Source organism: Urocitellus parryii, chromosome 3, assembly GCF_045843805.1.
Source record: "Urocitellus parryii isolate mUroPar1 chromosome 3, mUroPar1.hap1, whole genome shotgun sequence".
Lineage (NCBI taxonomy): Eukaryota > Metazoa > Chordata > Mammalia > Rodentia > Sciuridae > Urocitellus > Urocitellus parryii.
The window spans coordinates 11,262,653-11,275,549 of NC_135533.1; the positions used below are offsets into that span (position 1 = coordinate 11,262,653).

Genomic DNA, 12,897 nt, shown 5'->3' on the forward strand with positions numbered 1-12,897 from the left:
TCACTGCAGAGGTACCACGTGAATTTTTGAAGTTCAATAGAAAGAAAAGCTAAATAGAATTTTGACAGGTACATCTGGGGATAAAAGACCACTTTTCACAGTGCCAAGGAGGAAGTTCCAGGTATGTTTGTGATAATGATAATCCAAATTCACCAAAATGTAGGATTCTACTAAAATGGAAACAGTGAAGGATAGAATCGTTGCCAGGTTGTATATGTCCTTGAATGCCAAGTTTATAGCCCTGAGTCTCATTTAGTGGTTATTGAGAGGTGATTAGGGTATAGCAGAAATGATCACATGCTACACCTTCAGGAGATTAATCTAATAATGGTGATTATCTTAGTCATTTGTATTCCTATAACAAAATACTTGACACTTGGTATTATAAAGAAAGGGGGTTTATTTGGCTTACAAATCTAATGACTGGAGTGTCCCCACAGCATGGCACCAATGTTGGGTGATGGCCTCTGGTTGCATCTCAACATGGCGGAGAAGCTAAAAAGGAAACGGGCCACAGGCAAAGAGGACCAAGCACATGGGCAGCCTGACTTTATAGCCACATGCTCCCGTGAGAACTAAACTAATCCTGGGAAAATTACATTAGTCCTTTTCAAGAGTGGTGCATCTATGACCTGATCACCTTCCACTAGGCCCCGCCTCTTACAGATCCATCACCTCTGGATGCCTTTGCCCTGGGGACCAAGCTTCTAGCACGTGAGCCTCTGAGGGGCAAACCACATATCTAACTCATAGCTGTAATTTTTATTTGGAGAAAAAATGTCATAGAGCAAGCAATGAAGAAGAAACCTAAAGTCCAGATGAGAAAGGAGTGTTGTTTAATCTAAAAAGGGAGCCACAGCAGAAGGGAATAGCTAATGGAGACAGCACGGAGGCAAAAACTGAAGGCAGGCTACTGAAAAGTCACCCCGGCTCCACAGAGTTGGGAGTGACTATCAACTCAAGATTCTAAGCCTGACTTTCTCCACTTCGGTAACAGATTCAGATGAAGAGTGGAGGGTCCTAGGAAGAGACTGGGAGAGGAAGAGGAGGACGAGGAGGAGGAGGAGGAAGTATGTTCTGAGCCTGCGAAGTTTGAAGTGTTCATGAGACTATCACGTGCTCTTGTCTAGTAAGTAGAAGAAAATATTAGCACTTAGTGGAAAGTCAAGGCTTCAGTAACTATCCTCCTGAAGGACATGACTAAAGCATTGTAAGTAGAAGCAATCACACAGGAAAGCGGTTGGGGAAAATGTCCAAGGAAGAACAGGCTGGCTGCGGGAAGAGCCAGGGGGCGGGAGAGTGAGCAGGTGATGAGGGAGACACAAAAGGAGCAGCCCGAGTGTGGAGGCGAGTACAGCACCAGGAAACCAAAAGGAGAATGCTGCTCCGGGAGACATGGGGGTGGGCCGTGACTGGTGATGCTTACATACTTTAAAAAAAAAAAAAAAATCTTTTACAATGATCAGGTAGAACTTTTGTAAAAAAAAAAAAAGAAAGAAATCAGTTTTTGAGAAATTCTTTTCAATCAAGACAGGTAAATATCACAAAGATACAGGAAGATGAGGATGGGGGTGATACCACTTTTAATTATGAGGAAATTACATGCATCCACATTTCAGCAGAGCAGGGAAGCGGAGGAGGGTAGTCATGGAATCCAGGGGCCATGGAGGACTCTCAGCAAGGGACAGGCTGGTGGGATGATCCCTAGAGGAAGCAGGTCAGATGAAGGGATTTTTTTCATGAAGGATATTTTAGAGAAATGTTTGTTAAAGAAGAGAAGGGCAATAAAGAGGGAAAGTTTGAAGCTTCATGCAGAAGAGGAAGTCCTTGACTGAGCGGGGGGCATAGAGAGGGAGCAGGGCCAGGAGCACATATATTAGCCCTGAAAAACCAATAACAGAGGTCTTCCTTCCATTGCAGAGAAGTTGGGGGAAGTGTTAAGAAACAGAAAATAATGCTTAGAGATGCTGAAGGACTAGAGGGGAGTTGAGAGACGCTGGGTTGGATGTTCAAGGGATAACTGAGTTTAAGGGAGGTTTGAGAAGAGGTGTAAGAAGCAGAAAAGCAATCTATGCTTTTTCCACCAAATCAAGACTATTTTCATTCTTTTTTTTCCTAATTTGTTATATATAATAGCAGAATGCATTACAGTTCATGTTGCTCATATAGAGCACAATTTTTCATATCTCTGGTTGCATTCAAAGTATATTCACACCACTGGTGTCTTCATATGTGTACTTAGGGTAATGATATCCATCTCATTCCACCATCTTTCCCACCCACCTCCCATGCCTGGCTCCCTTCCCCTCTTACCCTTTGCCCTATCGTCAAATCCTTCCTTGCTCCCTCTCTCAACCCCAATATGAATCAGCCTCCTTATATCAGAGAAAGCATTCAGCATTTGGTTTCGGGGACTGGCTAACTTCACTTAGCATTATATTTTCCAAATCCATTCCAGCTATCCCTCTCCTCAGTCTATACCCAAAGGACTTAAAAAACAGCATACTATAAGGACACAGCCACATCAATATTTATTGCAGCACAATTCACAATAGCTAAATGGTGGAACCAACCTAGATGCCCTTCAGTAAATGAATGGATAAAGAAAATGTGGCATATATACACAATGGAATATTACTCAGTAATAAAAGAGAATAAAATCATGGCATTTGCAAGTAAATAGATGGAGCTGAAGAATCTTTTTATTCTTAAATATTAAGTCTCAGATAGAGATAGAGGAATTTGTCCATAGAAGAAATGTCAGTTGTTCCAATATGAACACAAAAGAAGTTACATTGGGCCCATGGGCCGTAACATTTACGGAGCTGACTAACAAAGCAAGCCATTGTGGAGGACATGGACATATATAAATCTTAGACTTCTAGCTCTCAGAAGGATCCTAGAAGGTCGTCTGAGAACATCCACCTCCAAGACAGCGCACACCACACCCATGCACAAGCGACACCATGTTCTGTGGAGAGCTCAGACACCAGGAACTCGTCCATGCTGGGAAAGAGATCTTCCCCCTGCGGTAGCAGAACAGGAGAAGTGTCGAGCAGGGAAAGCCCATCCACAAGATGCAGCCAGCGGGAACCCGAAGCTCCAAAGATCTTCTCCAGTTTGATGAGACACACAAAGTATCCCATCAGGTGTCCGGATCCTTGAATTCAGTTCCCAGAAGAAGAATTTTAAATACCAAGGGACTGGTCACAGGAAAAGTACAAGTTTCTTTGTCCCCTGAACATATCAAGTCCCACGGAGAACATGGTGTTTATCAGTGACTCCAGCTCATAAATCAGGATCTTTGACCTCACCTCAAATCCTGTGTCCTTGAGGTCCTTCTTCTCAGCACTAAGTGTAGCAAAGAGGGAGAAAAGATCACATGTGGCAAAGAAAGAAGCTGTGTCCTGTTGCACGCAAGCCTTCTGCCCTGCTGCCCAGGACTTGGAGGTCTTTCTTCACTAACTGTAGTGCAACTCAGGATGCACACCCCCCACCTCAAGGAACAGCCCGTCTGTAGGGGTTGCAAAGAGCAGAATGATGGGTGGACTGCCCCCCACAGAGAAATCACTACGGCCAGACCCAGTCCCTCAGTTCCTGAAATGGAAAACTACCAGCCGAACTGAGCACCAGGGACAGGAAGCAGGAGATGAAGAGAACGGCAAAGGAAAGGAGAGCAAGGAGAGCTTTGATGTGAGCCTGGGCTCAGACATCTTGAAATCCTGACAGGGTCGACAGGGTCTTCCTCGTGTGTCTTCCCAGGGACATCAGAAGCAAACCATGGAAATTAAAGATGATTTCACAGGTGAAAGAAAGGAGGCCCCAAACTTTAAATGGGGTGAAGACTCCCCTGGAAGGTCACAAAAGAAGACCAGGTGTAAAAGATAACCAGAAAGATAGCAGTCAGGATGGTCCAAGTAGCCGTTTTTAAGGAGATGAAGTAGAATTTCTCATATGAGCTTCGTATGCTCTTCCCAGAGATGCTCCAAGACTGCCACTTGCTCCTTCAGTTGTTATCATTGATTTCTCAGTCGCCTATGAAAAATAGAAAGCTGCTCAAGCCGGGGAGTCCCAGAGAGCTGAACAGCATCCGTGGTACCCACCCAGGCACTTTGCACTTCAGCCAGAGGAAGGCAGGATGGGTAAAGGTTGCAATCTTCACACAATAGAAGAGACGGAGCTGGAGGACCCTAGGCTGACCAATAACCTATCACAAGGCAACGGTGTTCTCCATAGCAACCAACTGATTCCCAGTAGTGCAGTGATGAAGCTGTGGCCCATCACCACCACCAGGCGCAGAAGGAAGAAAATAATAACGATGATGATGACTTCCCTATGGGTCACCATACCCTTTGGAACCCTTTGATCTCCAGTCATTTCTCCTGTGGACAAGATGGGTCCCAAGATTTCAAGGGTTATTTCTGTTGGTTGGAAGGATGTCTAGGGTATGTTTGTATCTCCAGCTCCTCCAGTGCAGAGGTTAGACCAGAGTAGAGGATGCAGGCTCTCTGATGGGGGAGAAGAGAGGGGTTCTTCTCTCCAGACTAGATGCAAATGTGGTCAAGGCTAAATTTCCAGAATCTGACTGCCTGCCTATGAATTTGCCTGCTCTCCTGCCTTTCCCTGCCCACTGTCAACATCGGCACAGATAATATGTCAGGCCTTTGCATTGGTGTCCCTTACACAGGCTATATTTACCTAAGCTAACACCTGAGACATGACCACACACTTGCTGGCCGCTCAGTAATGGAATGCACAGGCTCACTTCCTACTGAGGGTCAGAGGAGACCATGGTCACATCCATGGAGGTGTGGTCGCTCCGTTCCAAGCAAGGCTACAAATGCCTCAGTAGTGTTTACCTCTCACAACAACGCGTGAACTGGGTGCTCCAAGAATACCCCTTGGATAGAGAAACAGAGAGAAAACTGAGCAAAACCTCTACTCAGAAGTTAACAAGAATCTTTATTGCCTGAGAATCCTCCATCATAAAATAGAACATTGAAGACAATTGCATAAAACAAAGCAAACAAATGTTTTTCAATTCTTTAAACTATATTTTAAAATGGCATCTCAGGGAGGAGCCCTTACTGAGACAGCTATAAAACCAGTGGGATGTGACAGGGACAGCCTGGAGACTAAACAGGCTTCAGCCCAAGCCGCACCCCCAACTGTGAGTTCTTGGATATGCCAGTCACCCTTCTGTGCCTCATTGTGTGCATCTGTAAAATGTGAAAACTGGCTGTTATAATGCATAGGATTGTCTTAGAATCTCAGTATTTATCTATTTATTTATTTATTTAGTACCAAGTATTAAACCCAAGGGCCCTCAACCATTGAGCCACATCCCAGCTGTTTATATATTTAGAGACAGGGTCTTACTAAGTTGATTGAAGCTTCACTAAATGAGGCTGATTTTGAACTCACAATCTTCCTGCCTCAGCCTCCCAAGCCAGTGGGATTACAGTCATGCGCCACTGCGCCCAGTTAGAATCTCAGATTTTAGACTGCAAGAAATAAAGATAATTTCACAAGTGAAAGAAATGAGGCCCCAAACTTTAAATGGGGTGAAGACTCCCATTGAAAGTCACAAAAGAAGACCAGGTGTAAAAATGATTCCAAGTCTAGGGACCTTTGCCATAGTTAGCATTGTAACTTACAATCCTATCTTCTTCATCCTTAGCTGGAGGCAGAAGACCAGGTTTTGAGTCTTGTTATAATCACAGGCTATGGATTCACAGGGTCATCATTTAATTCCTTTAACCTCCTCTTTCTTCTCCTATTCAAAATATGGATCACAAAAAAAATGTGAGCATAAATATATGAAAGTTCTTTGAAAACTAGAAATCTCTGTACATGCATGAGACATAATTATGATGATGACTGTGACTTATTAGAATGACTATCTTCCATACATCCTGTAGTCTGACAAGTGGTCCCAGAAGGTTGAGGAAAGCATCAGGAATGCAGTGGAGGTGCTGGGTACCAGACGTTGGACCATTTACATTAACCAGAAGGGATGGAATAATTCAAGACTGTATTCTTCATAGGATTGAATATCAAAGAGTTAAAAAAAAAATCAACAATCAACATCCAGATTAGTGCAAATAGTTTTAATATTTCACAGAAAACTAAGTGAGCAGACATTGTTCTAGATCTGTTGTAGCAACACAGAAGACTTAGGATCAAGTTTTAAAAAAAAGAATGAGGTGAGGGTGTGTTAATGGTATCCCCATCTCCTAGCCAGCACCATGCCTGCCAGTTCCATGAACGGAACCCCACAAAGAGGGACTGGAAGGAAGAACAGTTATTCTTCATGTCTTTCCATTTCCAGTCTCCCTCCAGGAGGAATTGTTTGTCCAACACAGGGACCAACTGTAGTGACACTGTGTTCCTGAGTGAAGGGAAGAAGGTACCACACTCTTGTGGAAATGCAAATTTCCATGGAACACAGTTCCCAGCTGCTTCTTCCTTGTCGTGGTTCCTCTGGCTGATATTTGGCTGTTTTCCAATGAAACTTGGAGAAATGAGGCAAAGTATGGGCTTATAACTCTGTGGTTTAAACAACCACTAACTTCTCAATATGGAAAACTCATATCTTTTCCATCCACCTCCTACCCCTTCAATGGCTCCTACCATGAGAAAGATGTGCAGTTATCCCTCAATTCACTTAGCAACAATTTTTTAACCATCTCCCATGTCACATAACTCCATGAAAAGCACTGGGCACTGGGGCTGCAACACTGAATTACACATTTGCCCTGAAAGCTCTCTTTGCACTAATCCTAAACCACAAACACTTCCTGGGCAATTAAATGAACCCCAAGCAGTGAACAGTCATTTTCATTTAAAGTGTTTTATGATTTTTATTGTGATTTTATTTTAATTTTTTTATTGTGGTGAGTTTTTGTCTGTGGCATTTTGCTTCTAAAATTTACATTATTTTCTTTAGTAGAATCCAAATCTGAGAATTTAAAATTTTTCAGAGTCTTTACAAATGTAATCACGAGCATGGTAGCATAAGAATCTAGAGCAGGTTGTCTAGCTGGGAAATTCTCAATTCAGAAAGATTTCTGTCAGAATAATTTTTTTTAAAAGATTGATCCAAACACATGCTGTGGTTCTAAATATCATTCACCCTCCCAGGCTTAGGGTACAGCTCAGTGCTAAAGTGCTTACCTAACAAGGGTGAAGCCCTGGGTTCAATCCCAGCACCAAAAAAAAAAAAAAGAAAAAAAGAAAAAAGAAGTTTCTAAACATTGTGCATGCTCCTATTCTCATCCCAAGGATTCTCCAAATAGTTCAGCAGCAGCAGCAGAAGAAGAAGCTCCATTGTTGTAGGACAAGAAAGCTGCTTTCTTACACGTTGGCAGAGGACAAAGCATCAGGAAAGGCGGTGGAAATGCGCTTATGTCAAGAATGGTTAGGTAAGGTTGGGTACCAGAGGGGATTCACAGAAGGGAAGGTGGCACATTGATCTGGAAAGATAGGCTGGAGAGAGACCAGAGAAAGCCAGGCCAGTCAGGATGAGACACTGGACCTTTTCTTTCATCAAGGTGAAGCCACCAAACACTGTTAATGCTCAGGAGTTAGAGTTTAGGAAAGGAGGCTGAGAATACCAACCCATGAAGAACTCTAAATAGAAGCCCTGGCACAACTCAAGGGGTGTGAAAATGCGGCAGAATTTGAGTCAGATCATCAGGCCCTTTCCACCGGAGACCTTCAGGAAAGGGCTTCAGAGATGCCCAAAGACAGACAGTCTTCCAAAAGCTCACAGCTGAAGAGAGGGGATGGAGCAGTCACCCTGATGCTCCTGCCTCTGCTGCCCCCACCCAGCCCTCTGTGTTGCTGCAAAATGAGTTTTAAAAGAAAAGCCCTTTGTGCTTGATGATGAGGCTACTGTGTGTTCAGTTGGTGGCCCAATTCAGTTAGACCCACAGGTTCTAGAATATGAGTCTGGCCATAGCACCAGCTTCCCACAAGGCCCCTCTGCTCTGCCTCTCGTCCCTACTCTCTGTGCTATTTGCCAACAACATAAAAACTCCTCTTTTAAAGCTTTAATTACCATTTTCCTAGAGAAAATTAATCAGTCTGCTCTCCCTTCTCTGGGCATCCCTCTCTCTCCTGCTATAGCTTGGACTCTAGCTAACATTGAAACGTAATTTTTTTTTTGGGGGGGGGTCTCAGCTTCCCAGGATTGTTGGACAAGTTTACCATACAATGAAGTTATTTATTTGAAATTCATTGTAACTCCCTTTCTGTCATGTTATTTATTAATTACTCCTCGTCTGACGAGTTCAAACGTATGCAAATTTATTATTAATTATATCCATGTACTACTTTGTTTACCTCCTAAGATACACAGAATAATAGGAATTTGAAGAAGATAAACAGTAAATGGATATTGAAGTTGATGATTTTCTTCATACTCTCAGTGGACAAGCTCTGTCTGGAGATTAGCCTCCTAGGCAATAGCTTCCAGGAGGCACCTCTTTGGTAACAGCCGGGAAGAACAGAATTATCAAAATTAAGACTTGTTTGAGAATTCCCTTCATTTTCCATCTATCTTCTGTTGACCAAACCCTAAAAACATTTCCACGTCAGACAGTTCCTTTTAATGCAGCATGCAGCCAACACATGAAATCATGTGGTATGTTAGCACAAGGAGCTTATGGGTCCGCTGAAGAAGCACAAAGCTCTTCTGAGTCCTCATCCTTCCAGGGGATCAAACTGAGAAAGCTTCCCGGGTAGAATCAGTCTTTAGGACACAAAAGATGGGAATGGCAAAGATTGGCAGAGAAAGGAAAGAAGGGAGGAAGAAAGAAACATGAGGGACGTTTCAATTCTCTGGTGGGCCAAGGGATAAATGGTGGAAGGGAAGGAGATGTGGGAGATGGAAAGAAGCTGTACTGCAGAGAGACTGAGATGGGGAGGTGAGGAGGCAGCTGGTGTCACAAGGGGGGGTGGTGTTGGGAATCCAGGCCACTAAACAACAACTTTTGTTTGCCTATGGAGACCATTGATGATGGGTACAAGTCTTCACAAAGGGAGTGTAGCTTGCAGAATGTTCTTAGGTTGCTTGCACAGAGAGTCTGACAGGCCTGTGAGGAAATGAGGCCATCAGCTACGGCCAAAGGGATTTGGGACTCAGATTAGGGTTTAGCCACAGTGAAGGAGACAGGGGGAGCACAGAGAGATGGAAAAAGATTTAGTGGGACATGCAAAGAGTGGGTTGTGGGGAGAAGAAGAACTGAAAAGAGAAAGTACCCAAACCTTCTCAAGTCTTGCCACGTGGGACTGTTCACCACGGTACTGGTTCCAGATGTGGGTAACTTAAGACCCAAATCACCCTTTGTTCAGGGCCTTCAAAACCTACGAAGTGGCAGCACACAGGTCTGAAAACTTCGTCTTCAGGGCCTTTCTCAGCTTGGAGCTGCTTAGCACCAAGATGAGGGAGTGCAGGTAGATGCTTGCGTAGGTTAGCACTTCCCTGACCCAATACCAGTGACTCTGGATGGTTGTGATTTTCATAGCAGAAATGATCAGGGACAGGAAATACGCCATATAGATGATAAAGAAGAAGGCAAGGGACTTCAGAGCCATGCTGTGAGCCTGGATGCTGGGATCTCCAGGCCCAGGCCTGCCGTTCCTCATCTGCCCCATGTGCCGGCATAGAGAGAACATCAGCAAGAAGGTGGACACCAGGAACAGAAGGAATGGAATGAGCCACATAAACCCCACATTAGATGAAAAGTAGTGCCGAGAGAAGGTCAGTACTGCTGGAGCAGCAGTACAGTTTCCCTGGGGATTCTGGGAGTTGATCATCTCAAGATCAACTGCTAGTTCAATGGCAAAGAAGCTGGATGTCAGGCCACAGATGATCAGGGAGCCCACCAGCAGCCGGGGCACTAACCGAGAGATCCTCCACTTCAGCCAGAAGAAAACAGGGTGGGAAAAGGACGAGATCTTCACACAGTAGAAGACGGCAAGCCAGGAGGTAAGCCAGACAGAGAGACTGTTGAAGAAGTTCCAGAAGATGTTAAGGTAGCCAATGTGGAAACAAGACTTAAAGGAGGCTAGGAAGTTGTTCAGGATGCCCATCCCATGCAGGCAGAACCGGGAGACGGCGAGACTGGTCACAATCATGTCGCCTGCGGACAGTGCCTGGCACCGCACCCACTCCCTGCCCAACACAGTGATCACGAAGCCATTCTGCAACATAGCAGCCAATGACTCCAGGCAGAAGATGACCATGAAGATCAAGGTGGTTGAGGAAGGCATCTTCTCCAGTGAGGGTCAGCTCAGATTGGGTCCTACTCTACCGGCTGAGGCACATCTGCAGGGAAAAACAGAATCTCTGGCTAAACCATCTTGTTGAAACCCGACACTTAGAAATCCCTCTTCCCTGGATTCATGCAAAAGCCCAGCCACCAGCAAAGCCCCATCCCCCAGGATTTGAAATGACAATAATGGCAGTCTCCCTTGGCATGCAAATGACTCTCAGCTCAATGACACCTGTCTTAATTTGCATAACCTGAGTTTGCCTATTCTTTTTCAGAGCCAGGTGCAGGGAAATGTTAATAGGATAGAGGATCCATGGGCAGTTAAAATACCCATATTTTTGTGCCTTGTTTCTTTGCTAGGGATTGCTTCTTCTCTAGGGATTGCACCCAGGTCCTTCTGCATGCTTAGGCAAGTGCTTTTCCACTGAACTACATCCCCAGCCCTTTTTATTTTCTTTTGAGACACCCTGTTGTTCTGTGGCCCTTACTGATGTAAAACAATTTGGGTGATTTCAGATTTTATTCAAACGTCAGTCTCTTCAAACTTGCAATCCTCCTGCCTCAGCCTCCTAAGTATCTGGGATTACAAGTGTGTGCCACCCCACCAGCTTGCCCATTATTTCTTAACTGTACAATTTCTTTCCTAACTTTTCTTCAAATGTTGACATGACCCTAATTTCCCTTCTCAAAACACAAAACTTCTCTGTCCCTTCATGCTTTGTGTAGATATCTTATTTATCAAACTCTAGGCACTACATTAAAAAAAAAACAAAAAAAACAAAACACTTCCCTCCAGAATGAGTGGAATTTGCACAGGGCTTAGAATGACCAAGGAAAGTCTCCCTAACCACTGACCTCTCACACTCCATATTGGAATTTGTGGAGTCTCCAGCTAAAATGTGAACATTCCTGAAACATTGAACTCAAATCTCTTAGTGGTTAACACCTCAGCTCCAGTGTGTTTGACGAATGGAAATTTATCAGTGCCTAAAAAGGCTCTGAGGAGATGAGAAAGACTCCTAATGAGAAGGAAGGAGAGACAGAGAAGGAAAAGTGACCCAGAAAATACCTCACGATGGGAGCCAGGGAAGTAAGAAGAACCCAGGGCAAAGTTAGCCCACAGGAGGGACTGCCTGGTGTAGGGTGAACCCCTATCCTAATCTTAAGACAATACCAGCTGACCTGTCAGAAGGCCTGGCCTTCACAGAGTGAGTTCACACATGATATGTTTTGCCTTCATGACCAGCCACATAAACTCCACCTTATCTACCCTCCTTCACCCAGGTCCCTCCCTCCCCTTTTGTTTTTCTTCTTCTTATTATTATTATTTTTTTTAATGCATAGGCTTTCTTTCCTTTCATAGCCTACTTCAGTATGCCACAAAGTGGGACTGGTCCAGATCAGTCAACCGGAAGGAAGAAGGAGGGTAGGTAGCAAAAAGCTTAGGTTCTGGTGAGACACTGAAAGAAATAAAAGCAAGAGAAGCATTTATTGTTGGAGCTCACGGGAAAAGAGAAGCAGCTAACTCTCAAAGGTGGCATTTGGATGAAGAGCTGTTTCTTTTTTAGTAAGTTTTCAAAATGTCATCAAAGCGCGGAGGATCGACCCTGTCTGATCACCTGCCTACAGCCGGTCTTCAGGTTCTGGTCTTAGTTCCTTGTCTGATTCCCTCTGGCTGCTTCTTGAAGACAGTGACAAATGAGTGGCTCCGGGTGTTTCACAACATTTTGGCTCTTCTGGAAATCCTTAGGCGAGAGGCCAGCTTTGTGATGTCATCAGCGAACAAGTCGAGGCTGTGGTGCACACGCCCTGTGGTGGCCACGTGGAACCCAGTGTGTGTGCTGGGCTCACAGGCACCTTCGTGGTACTTGGACTGTCACCGAAACACACAACCCGCCAGAACCGGTCTTCTCTGCCAGCACTTTCCTGCTCTACAGTGAGTTTTCTCTCATGTTTCAGTATCCTTCTAGAAGGAGGTCGAAGGAGTACCTTCCCCAGGTACCTGTTCCTCCATCTCCCAGTGCTTCATTAGATGTGTCTCCTAGAGATCCCAGTCTGCCTCCATGTCAGAGCACAGCAGGATGAAGGTTTTCAAGAGTCTTTCAAATATGAAACAACAGCCAGGTGCAGAGGTGCACACCCATAATCCCAGCACCTCCAGAGGTTGAGGCAGGAGTTCAAGGCCAGCCTCAGCAATTTAGCAAGGCCCTAAGCAACCCGGCAAGATCTGTCTCAAGAGATAAAAAGGGCTGGGGGTGTGGCTCAGTGGTGAAGTGTCCCGGGGTTCAATCCCCAGTACCCAAAACAAATGAAACAATAATGAAAATACTAGTTTTTTTTTTCTCATTGAAGTTAAATCTCCTTTCTCTTTTCTAAAGGTGTCTCACACCTGCAACAGAAGCTGATAGATTCTTTTCTGTAGCATGATTAACAAATATTTTTGGTAGTTGGGGCAAGGTGGTGATACCTGAGTTCTCTGCGAGATGACGCTGACACCAAACACATCAGAGCAGGAGGCTGGACTCCAGGTGGCAGATTCTGCAATGTGCTACTACACATTCTCCATTTAAATTCTCTACACTACTTAGCAGGGGTTTTGTTTGTTTCCATCCCATTG

General features: G+C 44.6%; 2 protein-coding genes across 2 annotated transcripts; both read right to left on the bottom strand.

Moving 5' to 3' along the window:
* Positions 1–3,570: 3,570 nt before the first annotated feature.
* On the bottom strand, positions 3,571–5,468 carry Tas2r60 (taste 2 receptor member 60). Its single transcript, XM_077795890.1, is given in 3 exon segments — positions 3,571–3,787; positions 3,888–4,207; positions 5,463–5,468. Coding segments are annotated over 3 exon segments (543 nt in total).
* Positions 5,469–9,369: 3,901 nt separating this feature from the next.
* On the bottom strand, positions 9,370–10,278 carry LOC113197149 (taste receptor type 2 member 143-like). Its single transcript, XM_026409363.2, has one exon. The coding sequence runs from the start codon at positions 10,276–10,278 to the stop codon at positions 9,370–9,372; it is 909 nt and encodes a 302-aa protein (XP_026265148.1).
* Between the last annotated feature and the right edge of the window lie 2,619 nt (positions 10,279–12,897).